This window comes from Falco cherrug, chromosome 5 (genome assembly GCF_023634085.1).
Source record: "Falco cherrug isolate bFalChe1 chromosome 5, bFalChe1.pri, whole genome shotgun sequence".
In the NCBI taxonomy this organism is placed as follows: Eukaryota; Metazoa; Chordata; class Aves; order Falconiformes; family Falconidae; genus Falco; species Falco cherrug.
This window is the reverse complement of record NC_073701.1, coordinates 91,249,015-91,272,235: the sequence shown is the minus strand read 5'-3', so window position 1 is coordinate 91,272,235 and position 23,221 is coordinate 91,249,015. Positions and strand designations below refer to the sequence as shown.

The 23,221-nt window shown below is 39.0% G+C and overlaps 1 protein-coding gene across 2 annotated transcripts in view; it reads left to right on the top strand.

The window, feature by feature from the left end:
* ABCD2 (ATP binding cassette subfamily D member 2) overlaps nt 1–23,221 on the top strand; it is a 49,837-nt gene that overhangs the window by 3,731 nt on the left and 22,885 nt on the right. For both annotated transcript variants that reach the window (XM_055711336.1, XM_005446338.4), the window contains exons 3-6: nt 3,271–3,392; nt 6,475–6,643; nt 9,775–9,869; nt 11,231–11,376. In XM_055711336.1, coding sequence (XP_055567311.1) covers nt 3,271–3,392; nt 6,475–6,643; nt 9,775–9,869; nt 11,231–11,376 — 532 coding nt within the window. The remainder of the gene's footprint in view (nt 1–3,270; nt 3,393–6,474; nt 6,644–9,774; nt 9,870–11,230; nt 11,377–23,221) is intronic.

Here is a 23,221-nt window from a genome sequence, read left to right as displayed (position 1 = left end):
TGAAGGTTATCAGCACAACAGAAAAAGTGAGAGAAGTCTTTCTGCTAAGACAGGAACGAGTAAAGTCAAGAAAAAAAATCATGTAACCACACATTGTAAGTATCTCCTTGGTATTAAAGCATGAAGTAAAAAGAGACTCATGTTCATGCTAAACTAAGTAACATTCCTGTTACTCGCGAGTATTCTTTTGATAAATAACTTTTCAAATGTGGGAGAAAAGAAAGATGTGGCAATGGCTCGTGTTGTAAAGCAGAGTATTTGCCACCAGCAACGTAAACCGTTAAAGCATAGGGGTTATTATGGAGACCTGAGACATATCATAATGATGGATCACAAACGTAATAGTGACAAGTCAGCACTGTCAAGACCAGTGCGAAGTACAACTGGTATTCAGAGTCAAGCAGACCTGAACTTACCGTTGACCTGCTTGGGTAAACAGTGCTTTGTGCCTCAGCAGGTCAGATGCAAGTTTGTTCATATCTAAAGGAAGAGATAGTGGATTTATTACTTTAGGATAAATCGCTAGAATCAGGGATATGCAGAAAACTGGTTCCATGACCAGACTTGAGACTAATGTGTAAAGCAATAGATTTTGTACACTTCTTCAGGAAGGGGAAAAAATAAAGTAGAAAAATAATCCTGCAATAAACCCCAAAAAAGAATCTTCTTTGATGGTGATATTTCTGACTGAAATTTGCTAATTCTGTTACATATTTCAGGGAAGAAATTAACTGGCAAAGCCAAGATTCCCACTTGATAACATTTCTCATTATTTTTGTATTAAACCATTGGTGTTCCAAATGTCATGTCTCTCATCAGTTTGTGGAAAGTAACTATTTTTGGAAGCAAGACTTTGATTTCTCTAGACAAGGCGGACACTTATCTTTGTTTATAAATCAAGTATGACTATCAGTTACATAAATGAAGATGAAAAGGGAAATGTTAGATTCTGTATGAGACAGAGACAGTCTGTCTGCCCTGTTACAAGGCACCACTTCTTCAGACACAGGAGGCCAGCCATATGAAAAATGTTGTGGACAAAAAGCTCAAGGAAAGTGATCTTGGTGGTTTAGGCATGTAATACAAGAGCTTGTGTTTTGGAACAGTGAAATGCTCATAAGTTCTGTATAATTTTAATTTTTCAGATGCCCCTAAAATGCCTGATGAAGTGGTTTGTCTCTAAACTCTTGCTAGATGACCTAGCCTGAGTGCTGGAAGCAGCTGTCAGTAAATTCTGCATTTACATACAGAAGGAATGCTGCATTAGTATAATTAAACCATACCTGATTCCTAAATTTAGTTGTGGTGTTTCTGCATAGCGTGGGCTGCATGAGCTATAACAAGATCAACAAAAATTGGTTCTCTGAGAAGAAAGAGACAAATTTCATTTTTTAAGAATAAATTAACTGAATCCTCCTTATCCCCTACGTTTATTCCTCTTGTAGTGGAAATAACTTTTTAAAATAAGAGAACTACATGAGCAAGGATTTTGTAATGTCTCCCTTTGCAAGAGGTTTTCTGTCTTTAAAAAAATAAATAAATAAAAAAGCATGCCTCTTGCTGAGTCTCAGGTGGCTACATTACATACAATTAGTTGTCAGTGTACTAATGTAGAATTTAAGCTAAAAAAGTTGAACATGTGTCTTAAAATTGTTATAAAAAACATCTGAGGCCAGAAAGAGTAACATATAGATGGTGTCTGTATGTGTGTCTGTATATATATGTGGAAAATTAGGATGTAAGATTTTTTAAAAAGTTTTTCCTAGATTATCCATCGTGTATTTCGGTGATTTAGCTGAAATTTTGTAGAGATACCTTTATGGATGTGTAAATGAAAAAAAACCCCAAACATTTAGATTTAATTAATAAAGACAGAAAGATTCGTCTGGCTTTGGTACTTCATGCAGGTTTCTAGACACCAGAATTCTAGAATGAGATCTCGTCAGGGAGATGAGACAGTTACTCGCCAAGAAAAAAAAAAGTATTGTATGCTATACTCTTGCGTTGCTTGTTTTAGCCCATAAAATTTAGTCACATTATACTTGCAGGGAATTCCTCCTGGATTTTCTTGATCATCAGCACTGTGCAAACACCACAGAGGATTTTAGTAACAATTACTGATGCAGGAGTTGCCACACTGGATCCACTCCTTACCCTGCCTAGCCTGATGCCTAGCAGTAGCTTAACTTAAAAAAAAACAACACAACTTTTAAAAAACTTTACAAACTTAAGAAAAAAAAAATCATGACCCTGTTCTGCAACAGACTTAAGCAATATTCTGTGATACAGAAAACCTTTGAGACCTTTCATTCTAAATCTTGTATGTGAAAAATCTTTGAGTGGTTTTTGTCTTCTTCATTGTTGTCTTCTTTTTTGTAATGCAACTATTAACACTGAAACAACATTCAGTCTTAAAACATTCAGCCATTTTAAAAAAAATCTTAATTCCTTCAGGAAGCAAACCTTGCAAATTGACTATGCTGTTAAATCTGTAGCCCACATGGTAGCAAGAGTATGTGTAGATATGTTAAATATAAACAGATTTATTTCTCGCGTATCTTCTATGATTTCTGCTGCGGTTTTCTCCTTACCTGATGTTGCTGACATGTTCTTGTGAGACAACTCCTTCACGTGGAGCAAGAATTTTCTTGCTAATAGGATACAGTGCCATAAACAAAGCATCACAACTTTTACTGGAGTCAGATGTAGAGAGAAACAGTGTTGTGAGAGAGAGGTATCCTAGTTAAACCATGCCTTTGATAATAAAAGAGCTTCTTGCTTTTTTATAGAAATGTAATAATGTTGCCAAATTTCCATCAATATGAATGTCTCCTTTTACAGGAAATCAGTAAATAAGTAAAGCTGAAAATGAATAATTGCAAAGGTAGTAAAAATTATATTAATTATGTTTCAGATCATTGCTTAGGTTTGACTCTTTCATGTTTTAAAAAATTTAGGTTGAATAGTGATATATCAAAAGGAAAATAACCTAGATAGACAAATAGTATAAAAGAATAGCATGTTTTGCCTAAGAAGGTGAATTCCATATACTCCCACTTATTCTTTGTTACCAAGCTATCAGTTCTTTTTGGGTTTACGTTTGATTTTGAATCTACATTTAGCAATTCTTTTTGAAAGGTTGTCTTTGTAGAGTTAACTTTTTCTTAATTTAAAAGCTGCTTTATAATGGCTCACATTCTAATCACAATTTAATTTGTAGAGATAGTTTTCAGAAGAATATTTTAACAGAAAACTTTTTTTTACTTTTAGAATTGGAAGATGGACAGAAACAGGCAATGGTTAGTGAAAGAACAGAAGCTTTTACTACATCACGAAACTTGCTGATCTCTGGAGCAGATGCTATTGAAAGGATTATGTCTTCATACAAAGAGGTACTGTACATGTCATACATGAAACAGAAGAGGAAAAAAGTAAAACAGAATTTACATTTAATATAAAATGTAAAAAAAAGCGCAATTTTCAAAGACAAATTCTATTGCAACTAAATCCGTGGAGATCTTTGAACTGATAGTTTATCTTTAGAGTTAAGTTGACAAAGAGTCTAAAGTGCATGGCTGCCAGTGTGGTGCAACATGTAAATATCATTTTTAATACCTGTGCTCAGGTGCCATCGGAGAGCAACAGGAGTTCCTGGAATGTCAGTGATAAAGGTTCAAGGTCTGTTTGGAGCACAGACCTGAATTCAAGCTGTCTGCCTCCAATGTATTGGGACTCTTGCTGGAAGTGTCGTAGAACAGTTTGGGTTGGAAGGGACCTTTAAAGGTCATCTAGTCCAACCCCCCTGCAGTGAGCAGGGACATTTCCAACCAGATCAGCTTGCTCAGAGCCCTGTCCAACCTGACTTTGCCAGTAATAGGGCATTTACCACCTCTCTGGGCAACCTGTTCCAGTCATGTCTTGTATGAAATGCAAAGAGAACTGAGTACTTACTTCTTGGCCACCTAAACTGTAGGGCTGTTTTCAGTATCGTGAATCTGTTAAATTTGAAGTAATTTTGCAAAATAGAGACATTCTAGCAGGAGTAAATCCACCTTGGGACAGCAAACAGTCTAGAAGTATGGGATGTTCATCTGGAAGATCAGAGACGTTTCAAGTCCTTATCCAAATTCCAGTAAAGTTGGGCTTTCATCTGTGGTCTCTCTTGGGAGGTTTCTCTAGAAGCCAGCTGTTAAGCAAAAGAAAAGTGAGGCAGTACTGTTATTCTCCTCAGCATTTTCTTCAGAAAGTTTGTTCTGCATTTGTTAATTGGTTTTGCTCATCCCTTTGGTGGGGACCACTTTTCCCAGCGTGAGGAGTGCTGTGTGAGGAGACATGCATTAGCTAGGCAGCTAATCAAAGGCTATGGATTCTATTACTTGGAATCCAGCCATAATAGCTACAGCTTTGTAAACTGGAGGAGAAGGGGTAGTTTGGCAGCTTCAGATACAGACTCTGACAAAGCCAGAGTATGTGCTTTTCTCAGAAGGTGTTCTTCTAATGGACTGTGATTTTGACCTATGCTCCATTAGCTGTTCCCCTGCTTGGCCTCTGCTCTAAAGCTACTACCAGATAACCTAGTATACACTGATGTAATTTCTATTTTATTTTCAACATTTAAGTTATTTATATAATGTACATGGGAGCTTAAAAACATTGTGGTTTTATTTTTTGGAAACAAAATACCCACAATGTAGTATGAACAACTGAACAAACTCACTTTGTTTATAACCTGATGAGATTTCAATCTAGCCAGCATGAGATCAAAGACCAAGTCTATGAATTTCCATCTTAATTTTACATTTATACTTCTTTTTAAAGAGACACTGTGGTACTTCAATCACATTGTCATTTGCATTTTGTGGTTCAGGCAGTTTCCAAAGGACAGTGTATTTCAATCCACTTCAAGTGGTAGTGAAGGGCCAGTTCTTGCCCACCTGATCCACCAAAGCAGTCTCCTCCAGTCAATGTAATTCAGTGTGCAGATGAGGTAGGCTCAACTTTCCTTTGCGGGTCAGTAGTTTAGATGGTAGTATTTAGTGTTTTGACAAAGCAGGTTTGTAGGGTCGTGGTTTAGAAACTTAACTACATTTGTGTTTCTCCTGGTGCACAGCTGCTGCAAGTGTCCTTCATCACATGCAGGATTCTCTCCATCTAATGGCACTGCTGATGCTGTGCAGAGCACTCAGTCCTGGCACGAGCTCCCACTGAAATTGCTAGAAATACTCCAGTCTGGAGAATGATGTTACAGCTCCTGTGTGCTACCTACTGCCTTAGGTGGCGTTAGCTCAATTTTTCACAGCTGTTGATGCAATTACCAATGCAAAACAATATACAGCTGATGGATAACATTGATAACTCTTTTTAAACTGAATTTTTTGAGATGTTGTATACTTGTTAACCTCCAGTAGGGTGACGGCCATGTGACTAGAACTAGCACTCACTTCTAAATCTGGCACAAATAGTGAAATTTATAGAGGATTTTATTTTGGAATTATGTATGCTGTAGCAGGTGAAATCAATAATGGGTTCTATGTGTTTAACTACAGCAAGTCAATGATTTTATAATCTTGAACTAATTTTCTTGCTATTCTTATCTTATCTATATAGTATAAAAATTCATCCTTGTAAAACCATCAAATAATACATTTATAAGATGTCCAGGTTTAATTCTTTGCTGCCAGCAGATGGAGGCAGTTCTTTGTGAGTTCTTGGTGGTATCGTGAATAGGAAGTTACCATGCCCAGAGATCCTTTGTTCTTGTCTTCACCAGGTGGAAAATGTGACAAAAGGACCCAAGAAAGGAGAAAGCCTTTTGAGAGGCCTTACCATCTTAAAAGCGTCCAGTTCTAAGCCAAGAACTCGGATTTAGCTTTGGTACTCTAGCATGCAGTGGACAGAAGAGTAATTTCTTTTTTGTACTGTGTTTTAGATTAGGATGCTCTGATGCTGCCTGTTTTACAGAGAAAGCACACCTTTCCCACAGGAGGTTTTGGGAATGCAGGGAGGTAGACATAAAAGTTATAGATGCCAGATTTTCTCACTTCTATGGGCCTTTATTTTGCTGGCAAACACAGAGATGTTGTTTTTCTCTGGTGTGATAGGCTCTCTGTTTTCAGATATACTAATAGCTATTCTCTGTTGGGTGAAGGCTCTGCTGATCTGCAGAGAAGAGCAGTCCCTGCAACCTTCTCATTTATTGGAGCTATCATAGCTTACACTGGCTGAAATCTGTCCCCCTCAAACTGTCTCTGACTGCTGACTTGTAGGAGCTGTGGATGGCATATGGGTTAGCACAGAATCTCAAGGAATGAAAATTGATAGGCATTGAAAGATGCATTGTTGATCCTTCCAGAATAGCGTTTGAGAAACACTGACTCAGAATAGCCGGGATGATTTTCCATGAATCTTTGGCCAAACGCTTAATTTATAGAATTTGTGAAGAATAACTGAAATGAGGCATTTGTCGTTTCTCAGGTTACTGAGCTAGCAGGCTACACTGCCCGTGTCTACAACATGTTTTCAGTCTTTGATGAGGTGAAGAGAGGTATTTACAAAAGAACTGCTGTTATTCAAGGGTCTAAAAACAACAGCAAGAATGAAGATAAAGTGGAATTGCACATCGATGGGCCCTTGGAAATCAAAGGTGATTAATGCATATTTGCATGTATTTCCTGGAGCGGGGGGGAGACGGCGGTGCAGTGGGAGAGGACGTGAACAGAGGTTTTGTTTCTACAACAGATCAGCCTCCTAGCCTTAATACACGAGAGACCACGTTACCTTCCATTTTAACTTCCTGCTGTTTAGTAACTCTGTGCTTGTGCAGTACTTTTCTAATCCACAAAGTAACTGTTTTCTGTGAAAACTTTCAATGAAAAAGGCATTTCAGCTATACTGTTATTGGTGGTGGTGGTATTATTATTCTTACATGAAGATAGCCAGCTTTCCAGAGACACAATTTTTTTCAGAAAACTGAGACTGTAATATTTTTGTCTTCAAACACCACATTATTTTGTTTGGGTAGGAGGGAAAGACAGATTGGTTCTCAGTAGTTTTTGATGAAAATACTACTTCGTTTTCAGCGACCAAGAATCAGCCTATGCTTATTTTTTCATAATTTAGTGGGAATTTTCAACTGAAAATGGACTGACAACTTTGCCCTTCCCCTCGCCTCCCAAATGATCTGATCAATATATACCTTACCTTTCCTATCTTTATCCTGTGTCCTTCTGGTGCCACTGTCTTTCTGTGTGCACTCTCCCCAGAGCATTTTCTGTGTACATCTATTTTTTATTGTGCTCCATTGTGTGACACCTCTCTCTTCCTATTGCGTCCAGCTTCTCTCCGAGATACTTAAAAGCAGCTTTTACAATGGGCTTTTCCCAATTTTCCCAGTGCACCCCTTCTGCTTTTCCCCTCTGTGGTGTTGAAAAGCCTCATTCCCTCCCTTTGGCTTCTGAAAACTTAAACCTTGGTGGAGCTGAAGGCACCAAAGTGCTCTTTATGAAATAATTTCTTCCAGCAATTTCAACAGTGCTGCCCTTCAGCATAGATTTCTCAAAGGTCCCCTGACAAGGTTCTTCATATCGAACAGTCTGATGCAGTGTGGTGGATAGCTGTGGAAATAGCTGATGTCTTAATCTTGTCGATCTTGGTAATATTTGGCTGACATTAAAAGAAATGACATTTTGTAACTGTTACATTTTGTCATGTACAAGAGAAAAGGTTTGTAGTTCCTGGATCGACAAAGTCATTTGGGAGCTCTTTTTAGATAACTGTGTTTTAAAAACAAAACCAAATACAGTTCAGATATGCAAGCATGCTCTTCATGCTCTTGTTCCCTTTTTGTCTAGTATACTTATATTCCACTCCTTATTTCTCTGCAATCTTTTCCCAAGATTTGATTCCACTACAGTCACATGTTTCATCCCACCTGAATTTTCCTCCAAAATGGTGACTAGCATTTGCTTCTGACTGGTTGTAGGCTCTCAGAGGCAGCTAGCCAAGACCAAGCATTGTGCACAAGGACTTAAGTAGAATTTAGGCCAGATGAATCTAGGCCACAGGCTCCACGCTTTTTATGACAAGTCCCATTGTAATACTGGTTTTTCCTCCTTGATACTTCAGAAATCCCCTGCAGAGTGGATTTGTGTGTGGATAAAAGTGCACGTGCTCACATACGTATAGGTGTCTGCATTGTTATAAAAGACAAACCATAATTCAGCTTCCCCAAAGGCTCTTTGAACACATACTATTTATTTCCTTTTGAATCATCCAATGTAAGTTCATGTAACTAAGGGATGTCTGTTTTGTGCCTGGCCTTTACTGCTGTCAATAAAAGCATTGTGAAAATATGAAAACTATTAGGATATTTTTAACAGATAATAATATTGCCTCATACATAGTGTGTCTAATAATTCAGAATTTTAAAGTTGAAATAAAATTTTGTACATCTTATACAAATACTGTCAAATTTTATTTCTGATTACACATAAATATGCTTTAAAAGCATGCTGAAGTTGCAATCAAACACTGTGAAGTTATGAGAATGAAATTTACTTATTACTTACTTGGCTTACTATTTTTTATCATAGATCTATTTTAACTAGAATTTCTCCACTCTATCCAAGTAATTTTTCGTTAACAGCAAAACACTTTCCATTTTCCATAATCTCACGTTGGACACCACAGAACTGTTTTAAATAGAACTTATTTTAGGGGGAAAAAAAAAAAAAGTGCTTGGACATGGCACAGAAATTTTTGCCCAGGTTGTTATAGTTGGGCAAAGTCAGAAGCAATTGAACAAAGAACCTCTTGATGGGAAATGTAAAACTAACCTTAACTGAAGGAAATGCTACCAGATCCTCTTGTAATAAACTCAGCTTTTCCTTAGTTCTGTTTTCCTTTGTTCAGATTAGTCAAAGTTATAAAAATAGCAGCCTTCTAATACAAAGAGAAATCTCTTTACTTTGCATCTTCTCTGTAGAAGTAGTTTCTGTTATTTTTCTAGGAGCCCAGCTGTGCGGGCTGTGTTAGAGAAGCCCATTAACAGGCAACTGAGAAGAGTTGCTTTCACTATTTTACTGTTTCCAGAAGAATTTATTTCAAAGTTCTTGTGTTACAGAGTATCCAAATGTCCGATTGAGACTGTATATTTGAATTTGCCAGAAATCCAAATAGTAAGTGTAGCTACTGGAGTGAAATGTTATATGGGTTTCCACAAATACTTGCAAGACACATTTATAGTGTCTGTGGCTTCAAAATTAGATGGAAGCAAGCCATTAAATGTTTTCTCCTTTGCTCTCGTTGCTGGCAGAGGCTGAACTGGGCTCTGAGCTTCAGAGCTGGTAATGAACATAATTCTGTTTTCTAATTGAATCCTCAGGAGCAAGTAAACTGGTGTGCCTGTGGCTAAGGCTGTCCTTGATCTCTTTTGCTGGTTGGTATTGACCACCTATTTAAAACAAAATACGGTAAATACAGGTAGAATGTGAATAAACGTGTCTTTATAGCGCATAATATATTTACGATGCATACTGTGCGTTACATTTATGATCAAATTTAGGACTCATTGCACATTCTTGGCTACTGCTGACAGTGTCTTTCTGACTAGCTAAGATTTATTATCCAGATTTTCCACTAGGGGAACGTGGAGCACATAAAAAGAGTTGTTTGAAACTTACCGTCTTATACTTCTGTTGTGCACAGAGACTGTCACATATCATTGCTTAATGGAAGGTTTCACAAACTAATATTTTATTTTTTTTTTCTTTCTAGGGAAAGTTATTGATGTTGATCATGGAATTATTTGTGAAAATGTTCCTATTATTACTCCGAATGGCGATGTGGTGGTTTCCAGACTAAACTTCAAAGTAAGATGATATGCAAGAATCTTCTGATTGTTGCCATCACTTTAACATAAACAGCACAGAATTCATGTACCTTATGTTAAGTACTTGGAGGAGCATATGGAAAAAAGGGGAAGTCCAGAAAGGTAGGCATAGTAGCTCAATAGAGGCAGACATGTGTAGTTTATCCTGCTCAAGGAAAGAGAAGAGAGGATTTCTGGTGAGGTTGCCAGGTGAAAAAATGACCTGAGATTTTCAAAGGTGTATATGGGAGTCTGCATCCATCTTTACCTAATTTCAGTGCAATTGGGATACTTTACTCACGTAGGCTCCTTTAAAAGTCTGAGTTCACAGCAACAGTGAAAACTGAGTATGTAGTTTTGCTTGATCACTACAAAGAGCAGTACTAATAGTTGACAGATAGTTCACAAGCCCAACCGTGGAGTCTTTACTCAGTAAGAACTTGTATTGTTTTTAAAAGGCTATTCCAGATACCACTCAGTACCTGCTCACGATTTTAATGGATGACCTGTGCTAAATTACTCCCATATATATCCTGATCTTATGTTCCAGTGCAGATGTTATTATTTTAAAAAAGAGTTGAAGTTATAAGAACACTAACATGAATAATTCCAGCAGGTCCTTTGATTTAGCTAAAGCAGAGCGTTCCTCTTGCTAGCTCTGTTGGTATAGGTATTAGCAACTAGGAGGACAGGGTCCTAGCTATGGCAAAACTTGCAATGGCTTCAGTGTAGGAATTTCAGATTTGTAAAATTACAACTTTAAGGTCGAGGAGACAGTTATATTTATTCATTTGGCTCAAGAGACAAAACAGAAAATATAACGGTCAATATATTTATGTAAAGCATAGACAATGACATCGGGATTATGCCTAAATATACACTCATATAAACGCAGGGTAATACTCAAATGAGTGTAACCAAGTGCATCACAGCCAGAATAACACTGGTAATTAAGCAGGAAGGGACAATGTGGAGTAAATTTTCCAAGTAATTTGATAGGACTGCCATAGCTTAAGTTAATGTCACTGATGGTCATAGAACTGCTCTGTATGCTGTTAACACCTTTGGACCCAATCTGCCTTATAATAATTGATACTGGCTGTGGTTTATTGACATTGTGATATGGTCAGTATAGTTTATAGAAATACTCGGCCATTATAGAAATTATATTCATTATTTCAACCCACATATTATATCTAATGCCACTGTTTCCAGAATAGTTGCATAAATGTGTGCAGGTAACTAATGAAATGGGTTGATAATTTGATACAAATGCTCACATATCTCCCTCTAGGGGTCTTAGACTGTCTGGTGCCACATACACTGCATAGTAACATCTTGGTATTTTCATTGCTGTTGTAGGTCCAGGAGGGGATGAATCTTTTAATCACTGGACCCAATGGCTGTGGAAAGAGTTCCCTCTTCAGAATTTTAAGCGGTTTGTGGCCTGTGTATGAAGGAGTTCTCTACAAACCCCCTCCACAGCACATGTTTTATATACCACAAAGGTATGTGTTTTGCTCAAGGTGATACCTTTTTTCTGGTTACCTGAATTTTGACTCTGCTTTTGTCATTGTCAATCTGTGATATGTATAGCTGAGTTAAAAGGTGGTAAGCACAACCTCAGGTGCAAGGAGAATGCTAAAAAAAAAATAAAATAATCCCTTCTTGTTGGTGATGCAAATCTTCAGTCATTGGAAAGGACTTACATATACTTGTGATGAGGCCTGTGCTCCCTGATGGGTGAAGTCTTGGATGATTTGGATCATGGGAACAGACTAGAATCGGAAAGAAATTTGAAATAGACCTAATTCTGATTTCACTTTAAAACAAAAGATCAAAACAAGTGAGTGGTTCGGTTCCTAAATGTTGAGTTGTTTAAAATAATTTTCAGAACATCAACTTCTACACTACTGAGACCAGAATCCAATCCAATATTAACTGCAAATTGCCTTTTTAATAATATGTGCTCATTTCACTAAGGGAAACATGGCTTTCTCTTGCTTTTTTTGTATTCTGACTTGCTGTTGGACTCTCAGAACATAATGTAAGGCAATTGATTCTGGAATATCTCCTTAGAGACTTCTAACTAGGTTGTTTTGCAAAAGCAAAATCAAACACTGAGAATCTTTGATTGCTTTCTGTAGTTCATTTCTTCCCATGGGCAAAAGAAGTATTCATGGTACAGTTTGTAGTCTTGTTTAAAAAGCACAAGCTATTACTGATGAGTAGATTTTCCTTGCTGCAGGTGAAGGTAATGAAAACATTTATCTATCATTTTTTTCAAATATACATAATTTATTGCTAGCCATTGTCATTTTTCTGAGCCACTTGAGGGTTTCATTCAGGAATTTGGAGCAAAATGTTTTATTATGTTTTTCAGAACAATATTTCAGAATTCCCATTGTGCAGGACATTCTTAAAATCAGTTTTATTCTTAGGCAGAACAAAAGCTATTCTGAGTTACTTTTTTTTTTGCCGAAAATCTTGAGTTTCAGCTTCTCTTCTGTATGATCCCAGGCCCTTCTCAGGTCAACATCTGGGGCTGGCTTGCCTACAGCCCTTCCTTTTTACTTGTGTCCTCTTTTTTTCCATGAGAGGAGACAGTCTCACATTGCGTTCAGGCAAATTTGCCGAGGTACTGATTGAGAGGGTTGAGTCATATCTGATAGGTTTTCATTTCTGTAAAAACGGTTCCTTGTTAGCTGTTTCCCCTAACTTTGCAGTGCTAGGGGAGTTTGTCCAGCAGACCTCTTCTTTGGAACATTTCAAAACTTCTGGTCAGAAACTGAGATTCAGTCAGCATCTTTGCAGCCCTTTGTGACCAAAGCCATGTAGGGATTGGCATATTGTCTTTGCAGTGTACCCTGAAGGTATCATTTGTATGCAGCCCATCTTAATAGCATCCTCAGGAGAAAGGGTGTTGCTGTGATGTCTTTGGGACATCTAAGAGACATTGCTATGGCTTGGCTCGCTGTGAGCTCTGCACTTGTGGAGGGTTTTTTAGGCAGTACTGAGGTATTCCCCTCCCAAGGGACAGAGCAGTGTCTAGGACAATGAGTGACACAGAGGGCTCTTCTTCAAAAGTACTACAGCTCTACTGTGGCTGAAGATTTAAGAATTAATTTGGGGGACAGTTCAGCTGTGTCAGTATGGGTTCTGTAGGCTCAGAAGTGTCGTCTGTCACTAGTAAGTGTCTTGTGTTTGGAAAGGGACTGTGAGACTGAATCTTGTAGTGATTTGTGGATAAGTGTGGCTGAAGGTGTTGATATAGGACAGCAGTCAATCAGATTTGTTTGTTAGGATCTTTGAGGATCCTGAGTTGCTTTTTTGCCCAGTATATTTGTTATTTGGGCTTACAGAGTCTTAAGAATTACTTGAAGGAGATTCAGTTTTAAGTTGAAGTTTATATATTTCTGGCCCAGATTTGCAACAGATCTGCTGGATTTTTAGAGCTTTTGTGTGGATTGCCTTGTATGGTCCAGGCATTTATCTTTTTTTCTGCCTGTATTCCATTTCTGAGTGTTTTAACAGTTCATTTATTTATGGCCTAAATAAATTACACATTCAGTTGGGTGGGGTTTTTTTCTGTCTCTGGGTCTAGAAAACATTTAGAATTTGTGTTGTGGTTTGTAAATTGTTCTGAAGTTCAAAAATTAAAGCAGCTTGTTTTGGAAGATCCTGCTGGTGCAGCCATTTTGCTTATTAACCCTGTGCAAATTGCTACTTGGTCAGGATTACGTTCTATTTGTTTATCTTTTTTTAGACATAAATATGCAGACTGGGATAGTGCCCTACCTATGTTTTATCATGTATATATTTCAGCATAACTTTAGGTAAAATGTATGCTCCAGACTGAGAGGATCTGGGAGGACAGTATCACCTGGATTCAATCTACCTTACTCTTTTGTTTGGTGGGTAGGTGAAAACTGTGGTATAGCAGAAGGCTCTTGAATTGGTGGATGTCCGTCAGAGCAGCGAGTTAGAATGACATCACTGTGTTGAAGTGTATACGTTATGTCTCTGGTCCAAGAATATGGGTGATGGCTCTCCATGAGTGGACAGTTACTATTGAGCCTGGTAAGAGCTTACTCCTGTGTGCCTGTGGCTGAATTTAATTCTGCATCAGCCTCCTGAATCAAATGTAGGAACCTCATCTGCACACAGCGAATGGTAGAGAATACAGTCAGTACTAAGTAGTGAAATACTCCACAGTAAATAGGAGCTCACTGAAAAGATTATTTTTTCATCTCTGTTTGTAATGTTCCAGTGTAGTATGCCAGAAATGTGTGGGAAATCATGTGCTTTTGCTGAGTTCAAAAGCTACACACAAAAATATAATTTATTAAAAAGTGAATTATCTCATTGTATACACCAAATTTCATCAGCACTGCAAATGTTTTCTAGTTAGCTTTACTTAGCAGTATGTAGGTTTTAAAACAGCCTTGAGAGACCCTATCTTTTTGTCTTTTTAGATTGCTTGTGGTCATTATATTGCTTTTTTTAGATGTTACTGTGAATCATTGTGAGATTTTTTTCTTCTTCTCCCCTTATATAGGGCCAGGCCATGCAGAATTTGCCCTTAATCAGTCATGGTTCTAGTGGATGCTGATGGGACGAACTGCCCTTTTGGGGGGCAGGGAGAGAGAAGCCCAGGAATTTCTTTGAGTGGGGCTCTGCCACTGTCTCTGACAAGCCTGTTAAAGAGGGTGGTGGGCAGGAAAGAGGGAGGCTTTAAGAGGTTTTAAGCAGTCCAGCATCATATTGGTGCCAGAAACAGCTTGTTTTCAAGGATAGATAAGTGCTAGCAACTGGTCACAGCTCAACAAGTTGTCACAGCTCAACAAGTTGTCACATCTCGTTGGAGCATCCATAACTGGCCGAGTGTGTGCTCTTAGCTGTTCTACGTCTCTATCCCTCTTTTGCAAAGTAAAATTCATTTGTGTTAACAACCTCTTTGCATTCCTCTTTTAATTAACTGGTCAAGAAGGTAGCATGAATGAAAAAATGAATGCTTGTGGGTCTCTAGTTGATAACGAATTGTGATTCAACCCAGAATTCAGAAAAATAATTTTAAGTAATAAATAATTAAAAAAAATATGTAGTGGGTAGCATGAGTACCAATGCTACAGATATGACCATAAGATGTATATGTAGCACTGAAGGAACTGAAGCAGCAGTCAGTCTTTTTCATAGTATATCAGCAGCATATCCGAAGGTAGTCTGATTTCTCCAGACTGTGTCCTGTTCCTACTCTGTTGGTCTTAAACATGGAAGGAGACTCCACCTCTGTGGAATTAGTGAGCTGAAGCATACAATTCCTCCAGCTCTTCTTGCTTTCCAATTAAAAATTTCAGCTTTTTCAGTTGTAAGGAAACAGATTCTGCATGTTGGCTCTCGTTTTCTTAGTTCTCCCTCATTTGATTCAAATGCCAGCAGAATTGCACACCTACATACTTGCAGGTTACCTTGACAACAGCACAGGAATATTTCTCAATGTTTCTGCACCATAAAGCTGCAGTAAAGCTGTAATTACCACTGGGTTACTGATATAAATCATTAATAATTTTCTGCCAGCTGTGTCTTATTGTCTCATTTGCATGGAGGGATGTCTCACACAGTCTGTGTTGGTTCTGTAACCTTCTATCACGACTCTTCAGTCTTCCTAGCACAGCACATATCTAAAATGTCCATCAGCATTTTCTCTGTCTTTCTTGAGGACTGATTCACATTTGTAGAGCTCAGAGTAATTCTTAATCCATTGTACTTTTTTCTCCTTATCCATTGTTACTGATTTTTTCTCTTCAGATTGCTTCTACTGTTGATGTGGGTATTTTCATGAGAAGGGTGTGTTTCTCCAGCAGTACGCATAGTTTCTCTGTAATTCTGTGCACCATTCTAGTAGAAAACCAACCCTGACCGCTTTCTCAGTGGTCACAGTGATGGTTCAATTCTGTATTCGCTCTCTTTCTACTGGTCATTCAAACAGATTTCTAATATTTCTTTCCTTCAACACCAGGCTTGTCAGATGCTAATATGGAGGCAATCAAAGATATACTAGTACTAAATGTTGTTTGTTCTTCATAATTTAAGATTTATGTACCTATATCTTGTTGCCTTCTTATTAATGTTAGGACAGTACGGAACGTAACGGTTTAAAGGTTTATCTGGCTCTCTTAAGCTGTTTGGTTTTGCATGTCTGCTCTGTTTCGGGTATTTTATCTGGGGTTCCTTTACAAGTCTTCTTCTGTCTGGTGTTTTTCCTTCTGCATTCTAAAAATATCCTTGGCTACCAAACAAAGTTGCATCAGCTGCAAAGATATATTTCTTCTCCTTGGCTCTGTTGAGTAATCCAAATGTCTGATGTGATTTGCTTCAGGTAGTCCAAGGATATTCATCATGTGGATGGAACCAAGCAAGGATATTTCACTTCTAAGAGATATTAATAATGAAGTGATGAAAGTAATTTTTACATTATAAGCACATGAACTTTGGAGATTGTTATCTTAAGCGTGAAGATAGTTAGTAGTGGCCACTGTCATTAAAATGAGGTTGTTTCCTAAGACAAATCTTGATTGCCTAAACAATTTGCTCTTACAAAAACTGTTGTGTTAACTTTCAGATACCCTATATTACATATGAAAGTATGTGTGTATGTAGTATGTATGGTTCTTCTGTGTTAGACTACTTCCTCATTAGTATGTGGTCTGTTAAGAGAAGTAGCCCAAATGAAGTGCTTGCAAATAAATATGCCTATGTTAGTTCTGTTGCCTCATCTCATTTAGATGGCTCAGATGTCTCTATGCTATGTTGTATTTTGCACATCCTTATTTCTTGTCAGGTCATACTGCTCTTTCTTTAACTATGAACCTTTTAGTTGGGTTAGCTGGAGTTAAGCTGTACTCTGCACATGCCAACAGTGCACTAGCAGTTAATTGCCCTTCAGCACATTGACGTGTTCCTTCAGGACTTTGCCATCCGTTCATGTCATGCTATATAGATATCTGCTTCCCTGCACACTGCATCTATCTGTTATTGTTATCAAGTTCATAGTGCTCCTTTTAAGTATGTTTATTTGTAAAGTTCGCCACATATCAGACAGGTGAGAGGAAGGTCTGTGTTTAGATAACGTTAACACAAAACATAACATACTTCAGTTATGCATACTGTTTTCATAGAGGTTTGCTTTAAAAATCAGCTGCTACTTTATATCTTCCTTTTCCCTTTTTCAAATTGATCAATTCAAGACAGGTTAACTCAGTATTTTGCTGTTGATTAAAAAGTGTGGCCTTGCATCTGAGAGGGCTGTTAAGCTGTCCCCTCAGCCAGGGTATAGCTTTTACGATTTCGGCTTACTGGGACTTGTATAGAAATGCTTGCACTTCTCACTGATAGAAGGAAGTCCTGTCTTGTCTCACCGAGAACAGAAAAGTTCTTGTCTTGCTGCCCTGTGGGTTAGCTGAAGCTTTGCCTGCCAAGATCACTGGGAGACCTCTCCATTTCTACTGAAGGCTCGCTTAAAGCTGTAAAGTTTGAAAGTTTTTAATTAGGTCTATGTGCTAACTGATCCCAGGTAATGACAGTACCTCTTGGCAGCACATTGTGAACAAGATTCACCTACAGAGGTGGAAAATGGCTTTATGGATTAGCTGCTACTCCCTCTCAAGCCATGCAAGGTGTTTGCCTTATTGGCCAGATGCAAGAGTCAGCTAATTAAAGCACAGCTCACAAGTCTTTCCTGTTATTAGGCAAAGTGTTGCAGAAATCCCAGACTGAAGGCTTTAGTCAGCTTGCTGCATTGGGCTTTAGTTTAGATTTAAAATGTATTTACATAAATCCAACACTAATCTTAAAGGCTACAGCTGAAGTGATGATTGTGAAGGACTTCAGCATGCTTCGAGGTTTTGGACCCTCAGTCCCTTCAGACTGGGGGTATGTCTGGAGCAAGCTGTGGCTGTGGGAAACACCAAGAGGACTAAATGTGGGTGAGGGATTGAGATGTGTTGTACCATATTCAACTTTTACTCCATATGGAGACAAGTGCATTTCCTACTGGGCAGTAGTCTGAAGCACAGAAGCCAGTACCACGCTTGATACAAATGAAGACCCTTGTTGACAAGTTTGAATCGCCAGGGAAGTCCAGGCTTGATTTGGTTTAGAGATTTCAGTATTGTCTCTTTACCTGCTGGTGGTCTTTTCAGTTGAAGCAGGTTCTATTACTACCAACTTCTGTATAGATAGAGAGACCTCGTTCTCCAGACTCATGGAGTTGTCTCACTTAAAGCACAATGTGGTCTTTTAACGTGGTGTGAGCCAAGTCCCTTTTATTTGTGATGTGTACAAGAAATTGGTCATTCAGAGAAGTAAGATCCACTCAGTAGCTCACTGCATTTCTACCAAGCGACAGATACACAGAAGTATAATGTAAAGTGCTGCCAGCTGTATGTCTGATTAAATACCATGACGTGTATGCAACTAAAAGGTGAAATCCATTCTTGTGATCAAAGCAGTATTCCTCCTATTTTGCGTATTGCTTCAGTATTAGTACTGCACGTAAATCCTGTTTTGGCTCCAGCACAAAAATGGGTGTCACTAGTAAGTAGAACTTCCTCCATTTACATTTTTTGAAATGTTTTCCTCAATGTTTCAAAAGAGCTAAATTTTTGTCTGCGAGGATGCCCAGTTGCAGGAATATTTCTACTAGGATCTCTGGCAATCAGCTGCTCTGTGTTGCATAACGCAATTTGAAGACCATGTTCTTGCCAGCGTGAGCTTGCAGTGCCTCCACCCCCCACCTGCTGCTTCTTATAGAATTTTGAATATCCAGTGTCCATTCAGCACCAATAATTCCATGTTGCCTGTACCACCTTTCCAGACATCCATGTATGTGCCAGACTGTTTATGGAGCTTCATTTAAAAGCTGGGAAAAGTAAGCTTTGAAAATTTTAAGTACATAGTCAGGTTAAGCTTGACAAACATTTTATGAATATGAAGTCACTAGAAACTAGAAGAACGGAGTATGTGGCTGGTATTTATAGGATCCATCCAGCAGAGCAACTGACAATCTATTTAATCTGTGCTAGGTTCATTTTGCTGAAACTAACAGTCCACTTACCTTTAAAATTTAGTTTTCATAGCAGTGCCAGGGGAACAAGTTCACCTAGAGGTTAACTGAGATTGCCGTGTAACGTATGGTATGGACAAACTTGCATGTTAGGGAGTAATCTGGTGGTTGCATTTACATGACTTAGTTTCTGCAGAGAAGTGTAATTAGCAGTTATCTCCAGCTTAATGCCCTATGTTGCAGCTGTGCAACATAGAATCTTTGACAGATGAACAGAATGACAAATGTTTACTATTTCATTAATGTTTTACCTAGGACTGTCAAAAAGCATGCTTCAAATGCCTTATGCATATCAAATTATGAGAAGCAACTTGGCTATATAACGCTGGGAAGCACTGAAGAAAATAAACTGCAAAACCTGCCTGGCATAGAAAGCTTGATATGAAAAGACTGAAAGGATGCCACCGTTTGTGAGGATAGGACAGCTGAAAGCTCTAATAACAACTGTGTAGTCTTCCCTGGGAATAAGTCCTTAAGTCCTTTCTCCTCCTTCTTATGACAGTTTTCAATCAGGAACTGCCATTACAGTGCCCTATGCTTTTAAATACCCAGACAGCAGGCACAGCCAATACCTCCCCCTTGAAGGGAAAGGTGGTAGTCCTTTCCCATGCACTATAGGCCCTGCCTTTTGCCTGCCTCGGTGTCCTGAGCTCCAGAACTTTGTCCCAGCTCCAAGGTGAACTGGACCTTCAGTCTTCTGCCAGCCTCCCCATGGTCTGCTCGCTCAGACACATTTCTTGGGGTATATTCCTGTGCTTGCCTGCCTGCAGGCTGAGGATCTCGCCCTGTGTCCCTTCTCCAGCTCACTGTGCTTTCCAAGGTAAATGTAAGCTTTGTTCGGCACGGTGGTTCTGTTCTGCATTTCTTGGAGACAGTGCAGTATTCACTAGTAACTACCCATCTTGCAGAGAGATGAGTATTAGCCATTTTTTACACAAGCATTCAACTCCCAACCCCAACAAGTTAAAGCAGTAAACCATCAACTCATATGCCAAAGGCAGAATTCGTCCATGTTCAGTTAGGCAGCTAGAAGTTAGACATTCTTGTGTGAGCTTTATACTGAGCAAACTGTCTACCTCCGGAGGGTGATTCGCTGTTGCAATGCAACAGGTGTTCATTGGTGATGCCAGTAAGAAAGGTCTTCAAACTCTCTAATTAATTAATTTAAAATCCTTTTATTAGAGATAAGGAATAAGTTGATAGCATAAAGAATCACGAAATCACAGAATGGTTGAGTTTGGAAGAGACCTCTGGAGGTCATGTGGTCCAGCCCCTGTGCTCAAGCAGCGCCACTTAGAGCTGTTTACCCAGGACCATGTCCAGACAGTTTTTGAGTATCTCCGAGGGACTGAGACTCCACAGCCTCTCTGGGCAACTTATTCCAGTGCTTGATCACCCTCACAGTGAAAAGTTGTTTCCTGATGCTTAGATAGCTTCTTCTAGTTTAATTTGTGCCCACTGACTCTGGTCCTGTCACTGGGCACCACTGAAGAGAGCTTGGCTCCACTTTCTTTGCACCTTCCCTTCAGGTATTTATATACATAAGATCCCCTGGAGCCTTCTCTTCTCTTCTCTAGGCTGAACAGTCCCAGCTCTCTCAGCCTTTCCTCGTGAGATGCTCCGTCTCTTCATCATCTTTGTGGCACTTAACATCCCATCCAGTGCTAGGAACCCAGCGTTGCACAGCATCAGATGGACCTCTAGTCACAGCATGGCCTGCTGCACTTGATCCCATCCATGCTAAGGTTCACTGGCATTATGGTCTTTAGCACTCTGATAGGATTTTCTTAGAAGTAAACAATTCCATTTATAATTTCTGCTGTCAAACAAAAGGAAGTTAGCATGAGAACACGCTGCTTCACTTCAAGATAAAGCAGGCGGTGTAATTGCTGGTGCCAAGTGGGAGTTGTTTGCAGGCGCCTCTGTTATGATTAGCTGGCAAAATTTGTCCTGCAGCCAAGTGACAGCTACAGCACAGCACAAGCCTGAAGGCCAAGTTAAAGGTACAGCACAGCCCAACGTAGTGCAGCCAAGTGTAGCACAGGCCTGTGCCCACGCAGCTCAACCGTTCTGAGGATCGCTAACTCCTCAATACGCAGTAGTCTTCCAGTTCAGGTCACTGCAGCTGTTCGTCCTGTGTCCTAGGACAAATAGTTAAGGCATGAGACCTGCTGGAGATACTATTTCATTAGAGGACTCCATTGACTACAAAGAGAGCCTGGGGTGACTAACTCAGACTTGGATGAGTAACTTGTAGCTGAGATGACTCTCTCCTGCAAATCCTGCTCGGTAGTCCCCAGAACACTGAATTTCTAGTTCTTTGTTCTGTCGTGGTAGCATGTAGCAGGTAGGTTTTTTCTGCAGTTCAGCATGCGTGCACTAGCCTGGCTTAGATGGGAGCGTATCTTTCCCAAGAGGGAAGACTTTTCCAGGCTTGTTTATCTGCCTAACATTTTGCATTAATTATACCCTATCAATTTTAGTTTCTGCTAGAGATTAGTACAGCTCCCTTGTGGCCACTTCAGGTACCTATAATGCTTATAAAATGGCTATAATAATGTTCCATGTATCCATATACATAGTGCATCTCTGTTTTCTGCATTGTCACGTTTGTCCTGTGTAATGCAGTGTTGCACAGAGGATTAGAGAGGGAGGTCAGCGCAATGTGTGACTTCTGACCTGTTGGCAGGGTATTTCACCAGAGACACACGATTGCTCTAGTATTACTTGCATATTCATATCCCAGTGCATGCAAAAGATGATGCCATGGACAGCTAAGCATTGTAGAAACCCAGACCAAAAGCAGCCTCTGCTCTAGAGGCTTCACTGTCTATACATACTCTTCTCTGTGAAGTAAGGTCTCACTTCCTATCTGCAAAATCATGAATAAATTGGGATTGTTCTGAAAGAGGGAAACTGCCTTGCGTATTGTGGTACACTGCTGTGATAAAAATCAGAAATACTCTTAGGCTGGGGTATGCCTGGTGGGACTGGCCGGCTAGACTCTTGTCCAGAACACCTCATTGTTCTCTCTTCAATTCATTGATCCTCATGATCATCCATCCAAATAATCCTTTTATTATCAGGACTGCCAGAGGTATGAAAAGACTGGGCCTGCAAAAACTGGATGTTTAAGAGAAGGAGAGTATTTTTCCTTCATTTTTCTGGCTGGTTGATTTGATTCGTTGCAGGAGGTATAATTATGTCAGATTGCATTAGCTGCGTGTATTTTGGAGAAATTGTCTGGGGTTTGTTTTTAATTTTATACATGCGTTCTTGTGTTCTTTCTGTTGTCTCTGCCTGTCACAAGGTACAAATAGACTGAACTGTATAATTTTGTGAATTGTTCACCTTAAACTTTTGTGCCGTCTGACCAGTTCTGGTTATATTGTAAATGATCTTGGTAATGGTGAATAAGTAAATCATGAGATGAGATGATACCTGAGTATGAATAGCACTTTAAATTATAGGTTTCTTTTACCTTCCTGGTTGTTATTTCCTCCCAGATTATTTGCTTGCAGTTATGCATAGCTTCTTTGCAGAGAAAGCCACAGAGTGATTAGTATGGGTTTTTTTCAGCCTTTGATATCAGATTCTAATTATATGCATTGAGAATTCAGCCTTTCATACTGTGCATTTCATTTCCTCTTAACTATGTTAATGGCTATAAGCTAATTACATTGCACTCTGGTAACTGATCTGTCTGAAATATTTAGAGGATGTTCATGGCTAGTTCTGTATGAGTGGAGAGTAGAGTTCAGTGTAGGGTATTTTAAAGAGAGATCAATTATTTATATCTTCAGAAGGTTGCTGAAACTTTAGCTGGCCCTAAAATCCCTTGAACTAGATACAATGCAATAAACTGAGCCTGTTGCTTTTTTAACATTTTGCTAAATATAATATTATTATTTTTTAACATTTTGGTGATACCACCTTCTTTGTGAGAGTAGTGGATACAACAGTACTTAAAAAAAACTTAATTCACATTCATTCAAGACATTTTATTTTCTCAAAGTTGTAGTGGTGGTGCCATCAGTAGTTTATTTTATTAATGTCATCGAGAACTGTTAGGAATCCAGATCAGTTTACTTAGCGGAGGTTGGCATTTCTTGAGCATCACTGCTGATGAAGCTTTGCTGCTTTTGGTAACTGTAGGGTGTTTACTATTAACCTAAACCAGGAGCACGGCAAGAGCTGGAGTGCTTCTGAGGTGATTCCAGCCGAGTTAT